The sequence below is a fragment of the Amia ocellicauda genome, chromosome 21, assembly GCF_036373705.1.
Source record: "Amia ocellicauda isolate fAmiCal2 chromosome 21, fAmiCal2.hap1, whole genome shotgun sequence".
Classification (NCBI taxonomy): domain Eukaryota; kingdom Metazoa; phylum Chordata; class Actinopteri; order Amiiformes; family Amiidae; genus Amia; species Amia ocellicauda.
In genome coordinates, this window is record NC_089870.1 from 23,351,312 (window position 1) to 23,365,752 (window position 14,441).

Sequence of the window (14,441 nt, forward strand, 5' to 3'; positions counted from 1 at the left end):
AAAGGAGCGTCGCTTGAAAATGTGACGTTCAGATATAAATGAACTGAGAGACTGAGGCTCAGCGATTGGCCAGTGTAGATTTAGTACCCAGATTTGCACGGACTAGAAAGACATCCATCATATCCATCCATGAAAGGAACTTGTTGACAGTTACGTGGGAAATTACTAATAGTAATGAGGGTGCAGATAAAAAGAAGAGAAGAGCTCAGATTATTTTGCTTTTCTAACAGACTAAGTGCTTGAATCCCGAATGGACTGAATTTGAGAAACATGACAGCAGCCATGTATCATTCATCTAATTTTGAGGGATTTTCCTCATCCTACTTGAAGTTATTTTCCAGTGCCAGACTGTTTGTTCTAATAAAGAGCTATGCAAAATAATAAAGTTTAGCCTTAATCCCATCCTTAACAAGAGGCCATTCCTTATAAATGTAACGTCTTCATTTATTCTTTTGTGTCTTCCATGTCTTACTGCAAATGATGTATTTTCTATAGGCAGCTGTTTGGAGCTGAAACTCTAAATTGTCTAATCTTTGTGTGTGAAGAACACAAAGCGCATGCACAAAGCATGTCAATACACTTTATTTATGGCTGATTTGTCAAATTAGCAGCACAGCCTGAAAAGAACAGGAAGAGCTGAAGTAAATTTCAAATGATGGATGGACATCAAAGTAAGTCTAAAGATCATCTTGAAAGAGTTAGGCGTATATATATGCTAGAAATGTGTTGTTTATAAAAATGGTACACAAAGCCATACTGGGCAGAGGTTCAGTTAAAATAATGCTTCGAAGGCAGCTTTCAACAGTAGAACTGGGTCTTTAATGCGTCGTTATAAAGCAGGCAGGTTTCTGTAGTTTTCCACTGATTTATTTGAAATAAGGATTTTTCTAAAGAGAGTTATGTTTGTTTGATGAAAAAATTGTTTGATTTTGTCCAGTTTTAATTTATATATATATATATATATATATATATATATATATATATATATATATATATATAAAATCGGTCCTTCAGCCATAGTCAATGCATTTTGCAGCTATTTACGGTAGAGATACAAGTTTTACAGTTTGATTTGAAATATATAAATAATGTATAGTACACATGAAATTCTCCATGTTTTTTATCAGGCTGCCAGATATTGAAGGAAGCTCAGTGTATGTAAATCAAAGCTTAAGCAGACAAGGCACAGTTTGTGGCCGAGTCTCCTATTTACCACAGAAGTTCCCTTTCTTTTTCTTTGACGTTCAACTAAAATGCTTTCCATATTGGGATGACTTGTATGCAGTGATTTGTGGTTTATTTTGCTGTTGTCTTTACGCAAAATGCTTTTCCTTCTTTTAGTGAGCATTAACGCGGACAATGGTTATTTGTAGTCGAGTTGCTTTTCAGTGCCAAGTTTGGGGCCTCAATGCGTTCTTTGACAAAGCTGCGCAGAGATCAGTCAGGATTGTGACCACATGTTGACAGAATAAATGATTTGACATAACGGAGGGTGTTCATTTAATGGAAAACTGTTTTATTTTGTGCCAGCGGGGTATAATCCCGAATAATTTGATGGTATTATTTCTCAAATTGCCCAGATCATTGTAGCCAGAGATGGTATGTATTACTAAAGCTTCTGTCTTAATGGAAAGCATTTATTATCCCGAGGTGTAAGTATTTCTAAATATTCAAATGTATTTTATTTGTGGACACTATTGTGCATTTCAGGTATTATTAAAATATGTTTGATGCCATTCAGAGTTTGTTCTGTTCATAGAATGTATCATATAGAGCTGATTCCTGTCAATTCCTATTCATATCAGGGTCTTTTGAATTGTTCAACCAAAGACACTATACGTGGATTAATGGGCACAAAATAGAACAAAACCCCTTAATTTCTAATGGCTTAAACTGCAGGCAAGTTTGACTAAATATATTGATTAAGAAATACATGAATGACTGTAATACTAGAATTGCTGAGACATGATTTATGATATGATATGATTTAATTACCAGTTAATGATTTATTAGCATTTTATAAACAGGTGTAAAGATACAAATAATAATGAGTATCAGGAACACCATTCAAACAGCTGGATAGTAAAGTATCATTGACATAAAAGCCATGTATGGATCTGACTTTAAGGGAAAAATCAATACAGTCGCCCTTGTTGAAGTCATAGGAAAACCGGCACCCATTTCTGAAAATTAGATCTGCTCTTATGTGTGTGTGTTTGTTTACTTATGATAATATTCAGGTTAATGTACACACACACACACACACACACACACTAGACTGCGGTCTTTTTTAAGTCTCATTGTGTGTAGTCTGCCTGTCTTTACAAGCACAGTGATCATTCTGTATTAAAAGTAAAGATTTCTACATTATATATCGTATTATGATAAATGACTCCACACAAGAAGAGAGAAAAGTGACCCTGGTCTGATTTAGAAATTAAAATAAGGATGTATTAAATGAGCTTCATCCAAATCTCATGTCAAAAGAAACACTTTCCAAGGATAGCCTGTGACCTCTGCTGCGACATCCACTGTGACCTCTCCTCTCCTCTACTGGAGGAGAAGTGGAGATAAGTTTGTCTCCTGTTGGATATAGATATTTTAAAAAGTCCTGTCAATGTTACATTTTCATCTAGACATGTTTGTAAAGCTTCCAGTTTTTTAATTGATATTCTGTCATTGCTATAGAAGAGGAAATGTGTAGGATTTGATTTTAAAAGTAGGATACACTTACACCTGAGTATTAGACCTAAGCATCTCCCCCCACACAGAGAGAAGCACACTGAGTGAAATTGTTTCTGTACAAAACGCTCTCCGGGTTTCGGTGTAGACAGATCTGCTTACAGTTGTGGACAAGAACTGTCTCACCTCTTTAAATATTGAGGAAAGTCAATAGTTGTGATAAAGTATAATCTGATTTGCAAAAGAAGGAAGATACAATAGTAAAATGAAAATCAATCCGCATTACACTGTGATAAGGATGCGTGCCGCACGCGCCCCCCATACCGATGAGGGTCCCGCGCCTGGCTCTGTAATCGCTGAGATCATCGCCTTTCGCTGAGCAACTTTTTTTTGCAGGAGTGGATTGAAAAATAGCACAGACACATTTCATACGAATTGTCTTAATGTATTCTTACCTTAGAAGACGCGTTGTGAGACGTACATGCGTGTTGTGGACTTGAATACTCTTGACTTTCTCTCTGCAGCCCAGAGTTCACACTTAATTCATTGTGTTAAACTGACAGCGTTTTTCCCCACAAACAGTCATTGTTAGGACAATGCACCCTGGCAGAATTTATGAGAAATGGAATTATGTTACCAAGGAGATAGCATTTACTATAATGAAGAGTAGATCCTAGAAAATGGCCTCTTTACTGCAGCTCGGAGCAGAGCCACAAAAGCAATTGATTGGTCTTGGCATTTAGTCTTATATCAGCGGTGTCATCCATTGCTTCAGGAGAGAGAACACTAATCTAAAGTGACATTTCTGTTCTGGCGGGCTTTTCTGGCCTGATGAAAGCAATTACTGCATTCCTAAATGATAATTTGCAGAAGTTTCAACCACTTTAATTGATATTTTTTTGTTCTCCGAAGTTCAATTGCGAAGTGATTAGCTGATTTGGTAAATAGAAATCTAGGGTGTGAAATACATTAAGCTGCTCCAAGGTAAACCTGCCATTATTGCTGCTTGCAAAAAATCTCCATCGGGTTTGTGCTGGTTCTTCGTTTGGTTTCTGGATTCCTCCTGCTTTACCTTTTTATATCTGAAGCAATATTCGGTGGCAATTAAACAAATTATCCACCCTGCAGTGCAGTTTTCAATGTACATATCTACACGTCAACAACACAAATAGGTATATGTTTTCAAAGATAAGACCTCTATTAGATGTCAGATATTCCTGATTCCATATAGCCTTTTTAGCTGTAAATATTTTGATAACACTTACAATAAATACATATTTAGTTTCTTATAAAATAAAATAAAATAGTCACCCAGGTGAACTAGTGTTCCATGTGTGGAAAAGTATCCTCTACCTACTTTATTATTCCAAATCTTTCTTTTTTTCTCAAGTGATAGAACTAGGGGGGAATACGAGTCCTGTCAACTTTGTCTTCTCTGTATTCATGGTCACCACGGAGGAGAGCCCTTTATAAGTTGCCGTGCCGGAGCCGTGTTGAGAGTGGAGCGACTGCGGGCGGGCCTGGGAGCACGGAAACGTCTCGATACATGATACTTTCATCCCTTATCTTGATAGGTGCTTAAAAAGTAATTTAAGGGCCCGGCCAAATTCGGTATGATTTCATGTAAAGAAAACGTATTTGCTTCCTGTAGAAAGTGATAAATATGACTCGAGAATGAAGGTCATACAACCCTAGCACATCAAGAAATATTTGTCAGCTAAACATAATGCTTTCCAAGTTTGTGGAACAAATGAAATTTCGCTGCTGTGTTACTGTTTGCCTCCAAACAACCATTACAACTAGCTTTATATATTGTCTGAGCAGCAGACCATCAAATAGTGCATTTTTACTGACGTGCCGCTGCAGAGATGATCTACTGTAGCAATCTGCCACTTAGATATAAGGGCAAAATGTGCATCTATATTTGGTAGTGAAATTATCCTATTATACTCTTGATGCTTACAAAAGCTAACATAAATTGATTATGACAACTATGAGTATTGCATTAGCAAGGCAGTAAGGTTCTTTGGTGGGATGTGAAAGTCCCAGTAGCAGGCTTGTAGTTTTATCTGCAAATTGCAAACATTGTGAATTCATAAATCGTTTAGGTGAGCCGGCGGATGTCAGGGTACGGCGCGGGGAGCGGGGGAGCAGGGCGGCGCGCGCAGCAGAGCAGCGGCTTGGCTTTCAGTCGCCGCATGTTTGTTTAAAGATGCTTGACTGCCACACATCATTTGTGCGTTTCTGTTTTTTTTTCCTACATCATTTAAGCGTGTCAATTTCGGGTTCACGAAATCCCGAGTACGGACAGCGCATGCCCATCCCCATCATATATCATCTTTGTTAAAATTCTCACAAACCCCATCTTTCAAATCCTTTCTAACTGATTTTGCATTTGTGGTGCTAAAAAATTAATGTAAGTGTTGGCCATTAGGGAACTCAAAGCTTCCACTGTGATTTATTGTGAACTTAATACAATATGGCTAGAGATGATGAAAGCGATATAAGGCCTGCTTGTGTTTTGTGTGTAACTTGCAGCAGCTGTTGTTTGATATTGAATAACAGACTCTGTTATTCTACACTGTGGACTGTTTCGTTTTTAAACAATACCTTTTTTCCTTTCCAAGCACATTATTACACACAATTCCAGACCTGGGCTTTATATGTGTGTATATATCTCATTGAATCATGTCACACAAGAGGAAAACACTGAATATTCTGTATTCATACAATCATATTCAGCTGATTTGAAATGTAGCAATTGAATATTGGTTTTGAATGCTCGCCCTCCACTGTTGCTTCATGCGCTGAACATCTCGGTCTTCTGGGGGGGCTTCGCACATATTGTAGCAGCTCTGTGTGAACGCTGGGTCTGAAATCTGTGTACGTCTAGTAAACGGTTGCATTTACACTGTGAAACTATTAATGTCTCCTACGTGTAGTTTTTGTTTTTGTCTGTGTGCGTACGTGCGACTGTGTGTGTGAGTGCGTAAGTGCGAGTGCATGCGTACGTGTTTTCTGTTGGTTTAGTGTGTGTGTGTGTGTGTATGAGCAATGTGTTTGGCTGTTTAGTATAGATAGTGTGTGTGTTTGTAGGAGCAGAGGGTTTGGTCTCAGTAGGTCAGTGTGTGTGTGTGTGTGTGTGTAGGGTGGCCTGGATGATGTCACCTGACGCCCATCTCTTTGATTTGCAGGCTACAGGCGCTGAGGAAGGAGAAGTCCCGGGATGCGGCCCGCTCTCGCCGGGGGAAGGAGAACTTCGAGTTCTACGAGTTGGCGAAGCTCCTGCCGCTCCCGGGCGCCATCACCAGCCAGCTGGACAAGGCCTCCATCATCCGCCTCACCATCAGCTACCTGAAAATGAGGGACTTCGCCAACCAGGGCGACCCTCCCTGGAACCTGAGAATAGAGGGGCCTCCTCCCAACACGTCTGTGAAAGGTAAGAGCTCCTTCTGGGACCACCCTGCCTCCTATTGCCCTTACTGGCGCCACTCTGCACTCCTATTGCCCTTACTGGGGGCGTGCCTGCGTAACACCCTTTTCACATTACGGACAGTTCTTTAAGGCTTTGTTTCTCAGAAGCACAGTATTGTGTGCTTCGTGTTTAAGCACTTTAAGCAACAGTGTTTTCAATTTAAACTACAATAACAAGTCAACTTCAGTAGTACAACACTAAATATATCTGTATCCACTTTCTCTACTTCTCTACAGCTACACCACCATGGAAAGCAGAACAGGACATGCTTGTTGATCAGCATATTTTTCCATTCTAGCGTGTCCTTGACTCCTGTAAACAGGAGTGTTGATTTACATGCAAACGATCAATGTGATGAATTGATCTACGACATTCTGAAATGTGTTGTTTTTCAGGAGAATTGGTGCTGTAAATGTCACATTGTGAGAACCTCTTCACTCTGTGCTGTTTGTTCTACACTGTGCACAACAGATGGCATCGTTGCATTGTCTCCTCCTGGAGGACGCTACATACACAGGGAGAATGCATACAGAGTAGTGCTGTGTGGGTTATCCTTCGTGCACATCGAGGGTCTGTGTATCTGTGTACTGTTCCTGTTCCAGTGCGAGTCCAAGCACATTCCCTCACAAAAAGGACAAGTTATAGAAATGCATTTGGCTTTTAAAGTACCCTATCCTGGCTCTGTGCAGAGAAAATAGTTTGTTAGATAAAAGTACGGAAAAGTGAATTTAATGATCACAGGACGAAGGTAGACCCGGTGTGATCCTGTTGAAAACATCACATTAAATGTAATAAATTTAATGTGACCTCAGATGTGCTCGCCCGCTTTAAACGCCTCCACTTCCAGGCTCCCGCGCTCGTATTTGAAGGGCTGCTCGATTCGTCCTGGCTTGGGTCTCAGAGTCTTCAGCCTGGAGAGCCTGGACTCTGGCAGCTCCTGTTTCGAGGGCCTGAGACATCGATATTGGCAGGGAGTGACTTCATTGAAATATCTCCCAAATGCGCTGCCTCACAGGGAGGTGTTATTGCTGGAAATAAGCGCTCCTGTATGAACACAGATGAAGGAGCACTTGGAGGGGGATTGTGTGCACAGTGTGCAGAGTTGAAGGTGAAATGGGGCTTTAATATTGTTTTTGAAAACTCGGCAACACGGCTCATTCTGCGGTCTTGTCTTTCAATCAGTTACTCGTGCCTTTATGTGGGCACCCGTGTCAGCGTTGCTATGAATATGTTATTATATGAGATTTGTTGAAGAAATGACTGTGCCGTCGTCTGGCGAGGCAGTGCTACTTAATAACTGATGATTGTAACCTTTAGGGAAATCTCCGCATGGCGATGGTTGGTAAATCCACTCTGCTTTAGGAATGATCTTTATTTAAATTCTCATTCCTGTTTCATTTTAGAAAAACAGAAGTTAGAGAGCCGGTATTTGTACTGAAATTATGGCTCTGCAGCTTCCTAAATATATTAAAGTCCTCTGCAAATGTGAACACAAACCACTAAAACAAGCTTAAATAAAAAAGTACCGGCGCTATGGCAAATGGATCTTGTGCTGCTATACCATGAAGACCAAGGCTTTCAAATCAACTCTGGGATAAAGTTGTGGAAAGGCACAGATCAAGGAAGGGGTATCGATAGATTTCAAAGGCATTGAACATCCCTTGGAGCACAGTCAAGTCTATCATTAAGAAGAGGAAACCACTGAGAGGTCAATGACCCTCTGAAAGACCTACAGCTGAGGCTGAGACCGGAGAAACTGTCCATGTGTCAACAATAGCCCAGGTACTCCACAAATCTGTCCAGTAGGGATGCACCGAAATGGAAATTCTTGTCCGAAGCCGAAACCAAATATAATGAAACACTTGGGCGAAGGCCAAATACCGAATACCGAACATGGTTTTTCGCATTTATTTTCCATTTATTTTGCCAATTTTTTCACCATTGCATAAATTAAATAGTCTAAATGTGCTTTTTACTATTAAGACAAAATCTATTACAAAACTACAATTTAAAAATATTTATTTAACACTGAACATTTGTTTAACATTCCAGCATACATTATACCAACAAAGCACAATATAACTTAAAATACATACATTAGTAAAATAAAAATATTTGTATTTGGCCATCTTTGACCCCCCCTTATTGAATAGCCTATATTAGGCCTATAACTGAATGAGGGTGCATAAATGCGTGGTGAACATGTTAAAAAGTGGCATTTATTCAGGTAATTAATCAATTACCATATAGTATAGTATAGACTAGACAGGTGTGTATGAGGGAACAGGAGCTGGATAGGAAAAACATTCTCCCACACAGTTTCTGCTTGCAAGTGTTATAAGGTCTTTGACCAAAATATTGCATTCTGTTGAATTATAACACTTTCTAGTAGAGGTGTGTGCATCGTTTTCAAATTAATCAATCGCATATGCATTAACATGGCAGCTAATGGGGATCTGTATCAACACACTAAACTAAACACATGAGAAGGGGTGTTATATGGTGACACATTATTGCTCTTCATACTCCTCTTCCTCTTCACTACTACTCCCTTCTCTGCACGTCATTAAAAGGATTTCATTGGATTGGCTAGATATTCATAGTCACGGTCTGTGGTGGGTAAAAAATATATAATCTCTAGGAATGATGACAGACAGTAAGTCCTTTCCATTGGTCAATACGATGCACACCAGCAAAGACGCGATGCAAACAAACCGCACGTTTCTCTTCAGCAGAATCTCCGCTACGCAGCAAAACATGCACGTCTCTATCACAAACCATTTCCCCATAAATGAATACGTTGTAATTGATGAATACTTATCTAACACAACAACTTTGTTAAATAAATATCTATGTAAAAATACATTAGAAGACGTATATCAACTCTCGCTCGTTATGTCAGACTCTTTGTATTATTGTCCCGACATTATCACTTTTTATTGTCACAATTTCAAATTAACTATAAAGGTTGTGACTATTTGTTTTATAAAGGAATATTTTGCAATTACAGCTGTAATTGACCGAACAATATGTTTTTCTTTTTCATTTTTTATACATTTTCATTCAATTGCCAGTTTAGCAATGTGAGCTGCAATGAAAATGCCTTAACATTAGCGTCCTTGTGGCAATGTTTTCCGGTCACAACAGCGAAATACAAAATGTATAAGACCCATCTAGCTAATTTATACAGTCTACTTGACTAAACGATTGACTTTTCCTCTCCAAACCACACTGCCACTCTGCGCTCGGTAACACAACTGTGCGCTTGAGTTCCAGCGAATACAGAATAAACAGCAATAGCTGGCTGCTATTTGATCGTGTCATCAAAAACGTCATTGTTCGTTAAAATTTATTCGGTCTTTTCACTTATTCGGCCGAACATCGAAAGTGCTTTTTTTTGCTGTTTTCGGCCAAATAATTTCGGTTGCCAAACATTCGGTGCATCCCTACTGTCCAGTATAATTGGCAAGAAGGAAGCCATTTCTGAATAAAGCCCATGTAAAATCCCGCTTGGCAATTTGCCATGTAGGAGACTCTTAAAAGACTTGGAGGTCTAATCAAACACAAATGTAACTATTTGATATGTCTGGCGCAAACCCAGCACATTGCCCAACTAATACCATCCTTACTGTGAAGTATGGTGATGGCAGACAGGTAGAGGGCAAGCTGAGTGGAGCTAAATACAAGCACAACTTGAGGAAAACCTGCTTCAGTCACCAAAAACCTCAGACTATGGTGGAGATGCACCTTCCGGCAGAACGATGACCCCAAACACACAGCCAAAGCCACACTGGAGTGGCTTGAAAACAAGACAGTGAATGTCCTGGAGTGGCCCAGTCAAAGCCCGGACTTGAATCCGATTTAGAATCTGAGATTTGAAGATCGCTGTCCACTAATGATCCCCATCCAATTTGACAGAGCTTTAACAATTTTGCCAAGAATGGGTGAATATTGCACAATCCAGATGTGCAAACCAGGTAGAGACTTACTCCCATAAATCTCATCTAAATTAATCAAAATTCCAGGTTGTAACACAACAAAATGTCCAAGTCCAAGGGGTTTGAATACTTTCTATTGACACTGTATTCCTTATTCTTCCTTTCGAGCACATCTCATGAATAATTGTTTGTATTATTATTAGTAGGATATGGTTAGCATTTTACTACCTCATTGAAACAGAAACTAGACCATTATATGCACTCACGTGTTCACAGTAAACAGATACACAATGCAAGCACTCAAAAACAGCATCACAGCAGGGTTTAAACCACTGCAAATATAGCACTATGACCCTTATTTATTGTGATCTGCTACTTTCTACTACTGATACATATGCTAATTTCAGGTCTGCAGTTAGCAGGTTGCTAAGTGTTTTTATTTACGTCTGTTCGGTCTCTTGTGGTTTCCACCCTCTGTTTTAGTACTGCAGCAACTTTTTGCGTTAGCGGCAGGCTGACATTTTTCATTTAAACTAAACAGAGTACACAGTACAAACCCTAAAAACCCTGAAGCCTTTTGGTAATTAAAGCCAAGACATTAATTGCATCATAAGTGAAAGTATTTGACCTCTACTTCTTTAATGCTGATATATTATTGTTACTTTATCAGTGTAGCAGATATTCTTTGTGTCTTTTGACCTTTAACTTAATTGACCCATCAAATGATTCTCTGAGCTTTTTACCGGGATTTGCTCGTCTCTGTCACAGCCATTTCACATCTGTTGAAGGACACTGCACAAACAAGCTTGACCTTTCACTTGTTTTCTGTTGGCACACGGATCGTGACCTGCTGTACCACCTGTGCATTTATTATTCATGCGTGTAGAAGATAAATGTGGAGCTAAATATGCCACTTCATGGAAACAAAAGTGTGGCTCAGAGATGGTGTTAAAGAAAGGTTTATGTGTAAGCTGCTGCTCCTTCATGCCACAAATCAGACAGCGTTTCAGATATCCCCCCCATTAACCTCCAAGGGTGCAGTTATTCTCTCAGCGCCACAAGGATCTACCCGTTAGCTTTATCACTTCACTATTGCAAATTTAAACAAAACCTTAATCAGCTGGAACAAAATGTTTTAAGATATGTTTTATTTTAGCGTTTAGTTTCTTATTTACACTGTGTGCCATTAAACTGTTTTCATAGCCAAGACGTCACAATCCGTCCGTCTGATTATGATTCCTTCAGACATATTGCAAAATGCCTGATTATAGACGATTGTTGGTCAAGACTGTTCCACCATTCCTCCTCCACACAAAGCAGGACCACCACAGCCTCGCTCGAGTCTGTTTAAGCTCCTCTGTTGATCTGTTTTGTGTCTGTATTCTAATCATTTGATGAAGATGAGAGCCCATGGGGTAGAGGAATGGATTCAGATGTAGGAGGTTGTGTGTGTGTTTGTGTATGTGTGGACGCTGCCACTGCAGTCGAGCTGATTTGAGAATATATCAGACAGGCAACGTTAACCTATCAGATGAGACGAATCCAGAAAGAGGGGGAGGCTCTCATTGGCTCGTTTCGAAATGTACATCAGTATTCAATTACCCACTGAAATGAATTCCATGTTTATAGAAGGGTGCAGCTTAAAAATGGATCCCAGTAATTCCATCATATCGTCTCTGACTCGCACGTCGTCTAAAGGGCTTCCAGCCACAGAGCCTCCATTTCAGCTGCGATGCCTTTTACATTTAAAACCGACTGTATTTATTCTTGCCATCAACTGTCTGCGATCGATATTTGTTTACTTGTTAACAGTTCGTAATACTTGTAATTGTCCCCCCCCCCCCCCCCCACACAGAATTTTCTACTCGAATTCCACAGTGCCTAAATCCTCCTAAATCCGTCCCTAATCCTGTTGTCTGATAGATCACTGTATCGGCCGTTGTGTTCAACCTGTAGAAACCGTGTTCCGCGGGCGAGTTTGTTCACCAGAAGGCGCTGATTAGGGGATGTTTTATGTGTACCCACTGTGCCACCGTCATTGTCAGCGTTAATGAGGGAATTAATGGCGTTTGCATCACAATGGACCTGCACAATCGTTGGGTAGTGAAAATGATTTAAGGGCCCAAACCTCATCGCGGACCGTTATCTCACAGTGCTTGAACATCACGGCGCAGACAAACTTTCCGTGTTTCGCTCTCTATAAATGGATAGTAATTTACCCAGCTGTGAATGTGGGATGTTTCATTCCCCAGCCAAGTTGTAAGAAAAATTGAATGACAGAGAGCAAAACAGCAGTAATTATAAAACTAATTACTAAATGCTGATGATGCCCATAGGCTTTGCATAACTAAAATTAGAAAAGGAAATTGCTTTTGGCTGCATAGATGCTATGGGCTTTCTTGTGTATTTTTTTATTTATTATTTGTTTATTTATTTTTTCTCTTTCGTTTTTTCTGTTTCTCTCTTTCTTGTCCTTTCTTTTCATATGTGTATGTATAGAAAATAAAGTAATTGCCATGGAAACAATTACACCTTTTTGTAGCACCCAGACACCTCGAGGGTGCATTGTTGCTGAACAATGTACAGTACATTAATTACTTGGCCCATGGAACCACTTTGTTCCAGAATCGCGTATAGGATGTTATACTGGAGGAAAATACAGACGTTACATTAGCATTCCTGTTTGTTTCTTTAATGGGGAAAAGTGGAGTCTGCTCCTGTGATGTCTTAGCCTTGATGAAGTTTCTCACGACAAAACAAACAAGCCACTGTATACAATAATGTCACACTCCTCATTATGAGCGAGTTACAGATTTAAATTGAATTGCATACTCTGCATGTTCATCTCTTTCCTTTTTTATGTAAATCTGTATCAAACCCCAGTTTGGAAATCACATTGGGAAGCCGAGTTCTCACAGCTCTGCCACAGTGCAAAACATTTTCAATTTTCTGTTGTAAATGTGGGATTGCTTGGGCTTAATGAAGCAAAATTAAACATTTTATTAATCTGAACAGAGGAGAAATTGGCCCACCTTCTTTCATGATTAATTTACAGTTTCTAGAACAGACAACCTGCAAATTATGTATTTAAGCAAAGATGGAAATATGGTCTGAATGCCTGATTTTTCTCCAGTGGTTTGCTTAACACATGTAAGCACTATACCTTTTGCGTTGGTGGTTTTGGTAATTAGTCCTTTTACGAATGCAAATGGTCTAATAATGGAGAAATAAATCAGACTGACACTTGGAATGAATATGGAAAGGTTTGTTTCTTGCTTTGTGACTGGCTGTTTAGTCAGCTGTATCTAATATCTGCACAAATTGGTACAAGCACAGGTCTTTACCAACAAGAGGAAGCTGTACCACTTTCTGTTCAATTGTATTTATTTAATGTTAAAGTTGTGGTATCTGTACAACCTTCGGATCGGGTCTGGCAGCGATTTGTACGAGAACTACAGTAGCACAAGGCAGGCCTAGGAATCAGTATGGAAACACAAGCATTGCATATACTACTGTAGTAACTTGTGGTTTTACTGTGCTATTTGAATTGACCCACAGCTGTAAAGAAACTCAGAATCCAGGCATTAGAAGGAATAATTATCAGGGCATTACATTTGCTTTCCCCAACCCACCTAATGTGGGTTAATTGTGTTCTAGTGGGAAGATCTACATATTCATATTGAAACCAGTATAATGCTGCCTGTTTTGTGAGTGAGTCTTGTGAAAATGTTACCTGGCATTTAAAATGCGTTACTCAAATATTATTTAGCACTTTCACGGATATGTTAAAAGTTAAAAAACATTTAATAAGCTTGAATAAGTATTTACTGTGCACGGCAGATCTTGTGAACATGAATTAATATTTAGTGTGAGCAACATTATCTTGTGAGCACATTTGGGGAGCGCAGTATCTTCTGAACAGTGCGTTAGTATTATTCACTGGGAAGAGCAGAGCCAAATCCAGCATTGCTGAAATCTCTCTCTCTCTTTAATCCCTGCTTTTGTAAAAGAGAAGGAAGAAAGTGGAGACAATATCAGGGTAGCACTAACTCTTTCATATTTCTTATGTTTGCTTCTGTTTGACACTAATTCGCTCTTCTGTACACTTATCTGCTCAAGTCTTTTCAGAATCAGTTATTTATCATCGGCAGAACCGTTTGTGAAGGATCTTTTAGGATGGCCACTGCAGGGAGACGTACAATCTGATAACAGCAGAAATATAGAAAATACCTTAAATATAATACAACCTCCTAAGTATTGACACTGAATGTTATATTAATGTAACAAGAATATTGTTTTAGGTTTAATATTGGGAAAAAAAAAAAAGTGTTGTTTTGCAGCAGATA

At 39.3% G+C, this 14,441-nt stretch overlaps 1 protein-coding gene across 3 annotated transcripts in view; it reads left to right on the forward strand.

Annotated features, from left to right (window-relative positions):
* npas3 (neuronal PAS domain protein 3) overlaps positions 1–14,441 on the forward strand; it is a 262,662-nt gene that overhangs the window by 85,426 nt on the left and 162,795 nt on the right. For all 3 annotated transcript variants that reach the window (XM_066694336.1, XM_066694337.1, XM_066694338.1), the window contains one exon: positions 5,877–6,121. In XM_066694336.1, the coding sequence (XP_066550433.1) occupies positions 5,877–6,121 (245 nt within the window). The remainder of the gene's footprint in view (positions 1–5,876; positions 6,122–14,441) is intronic.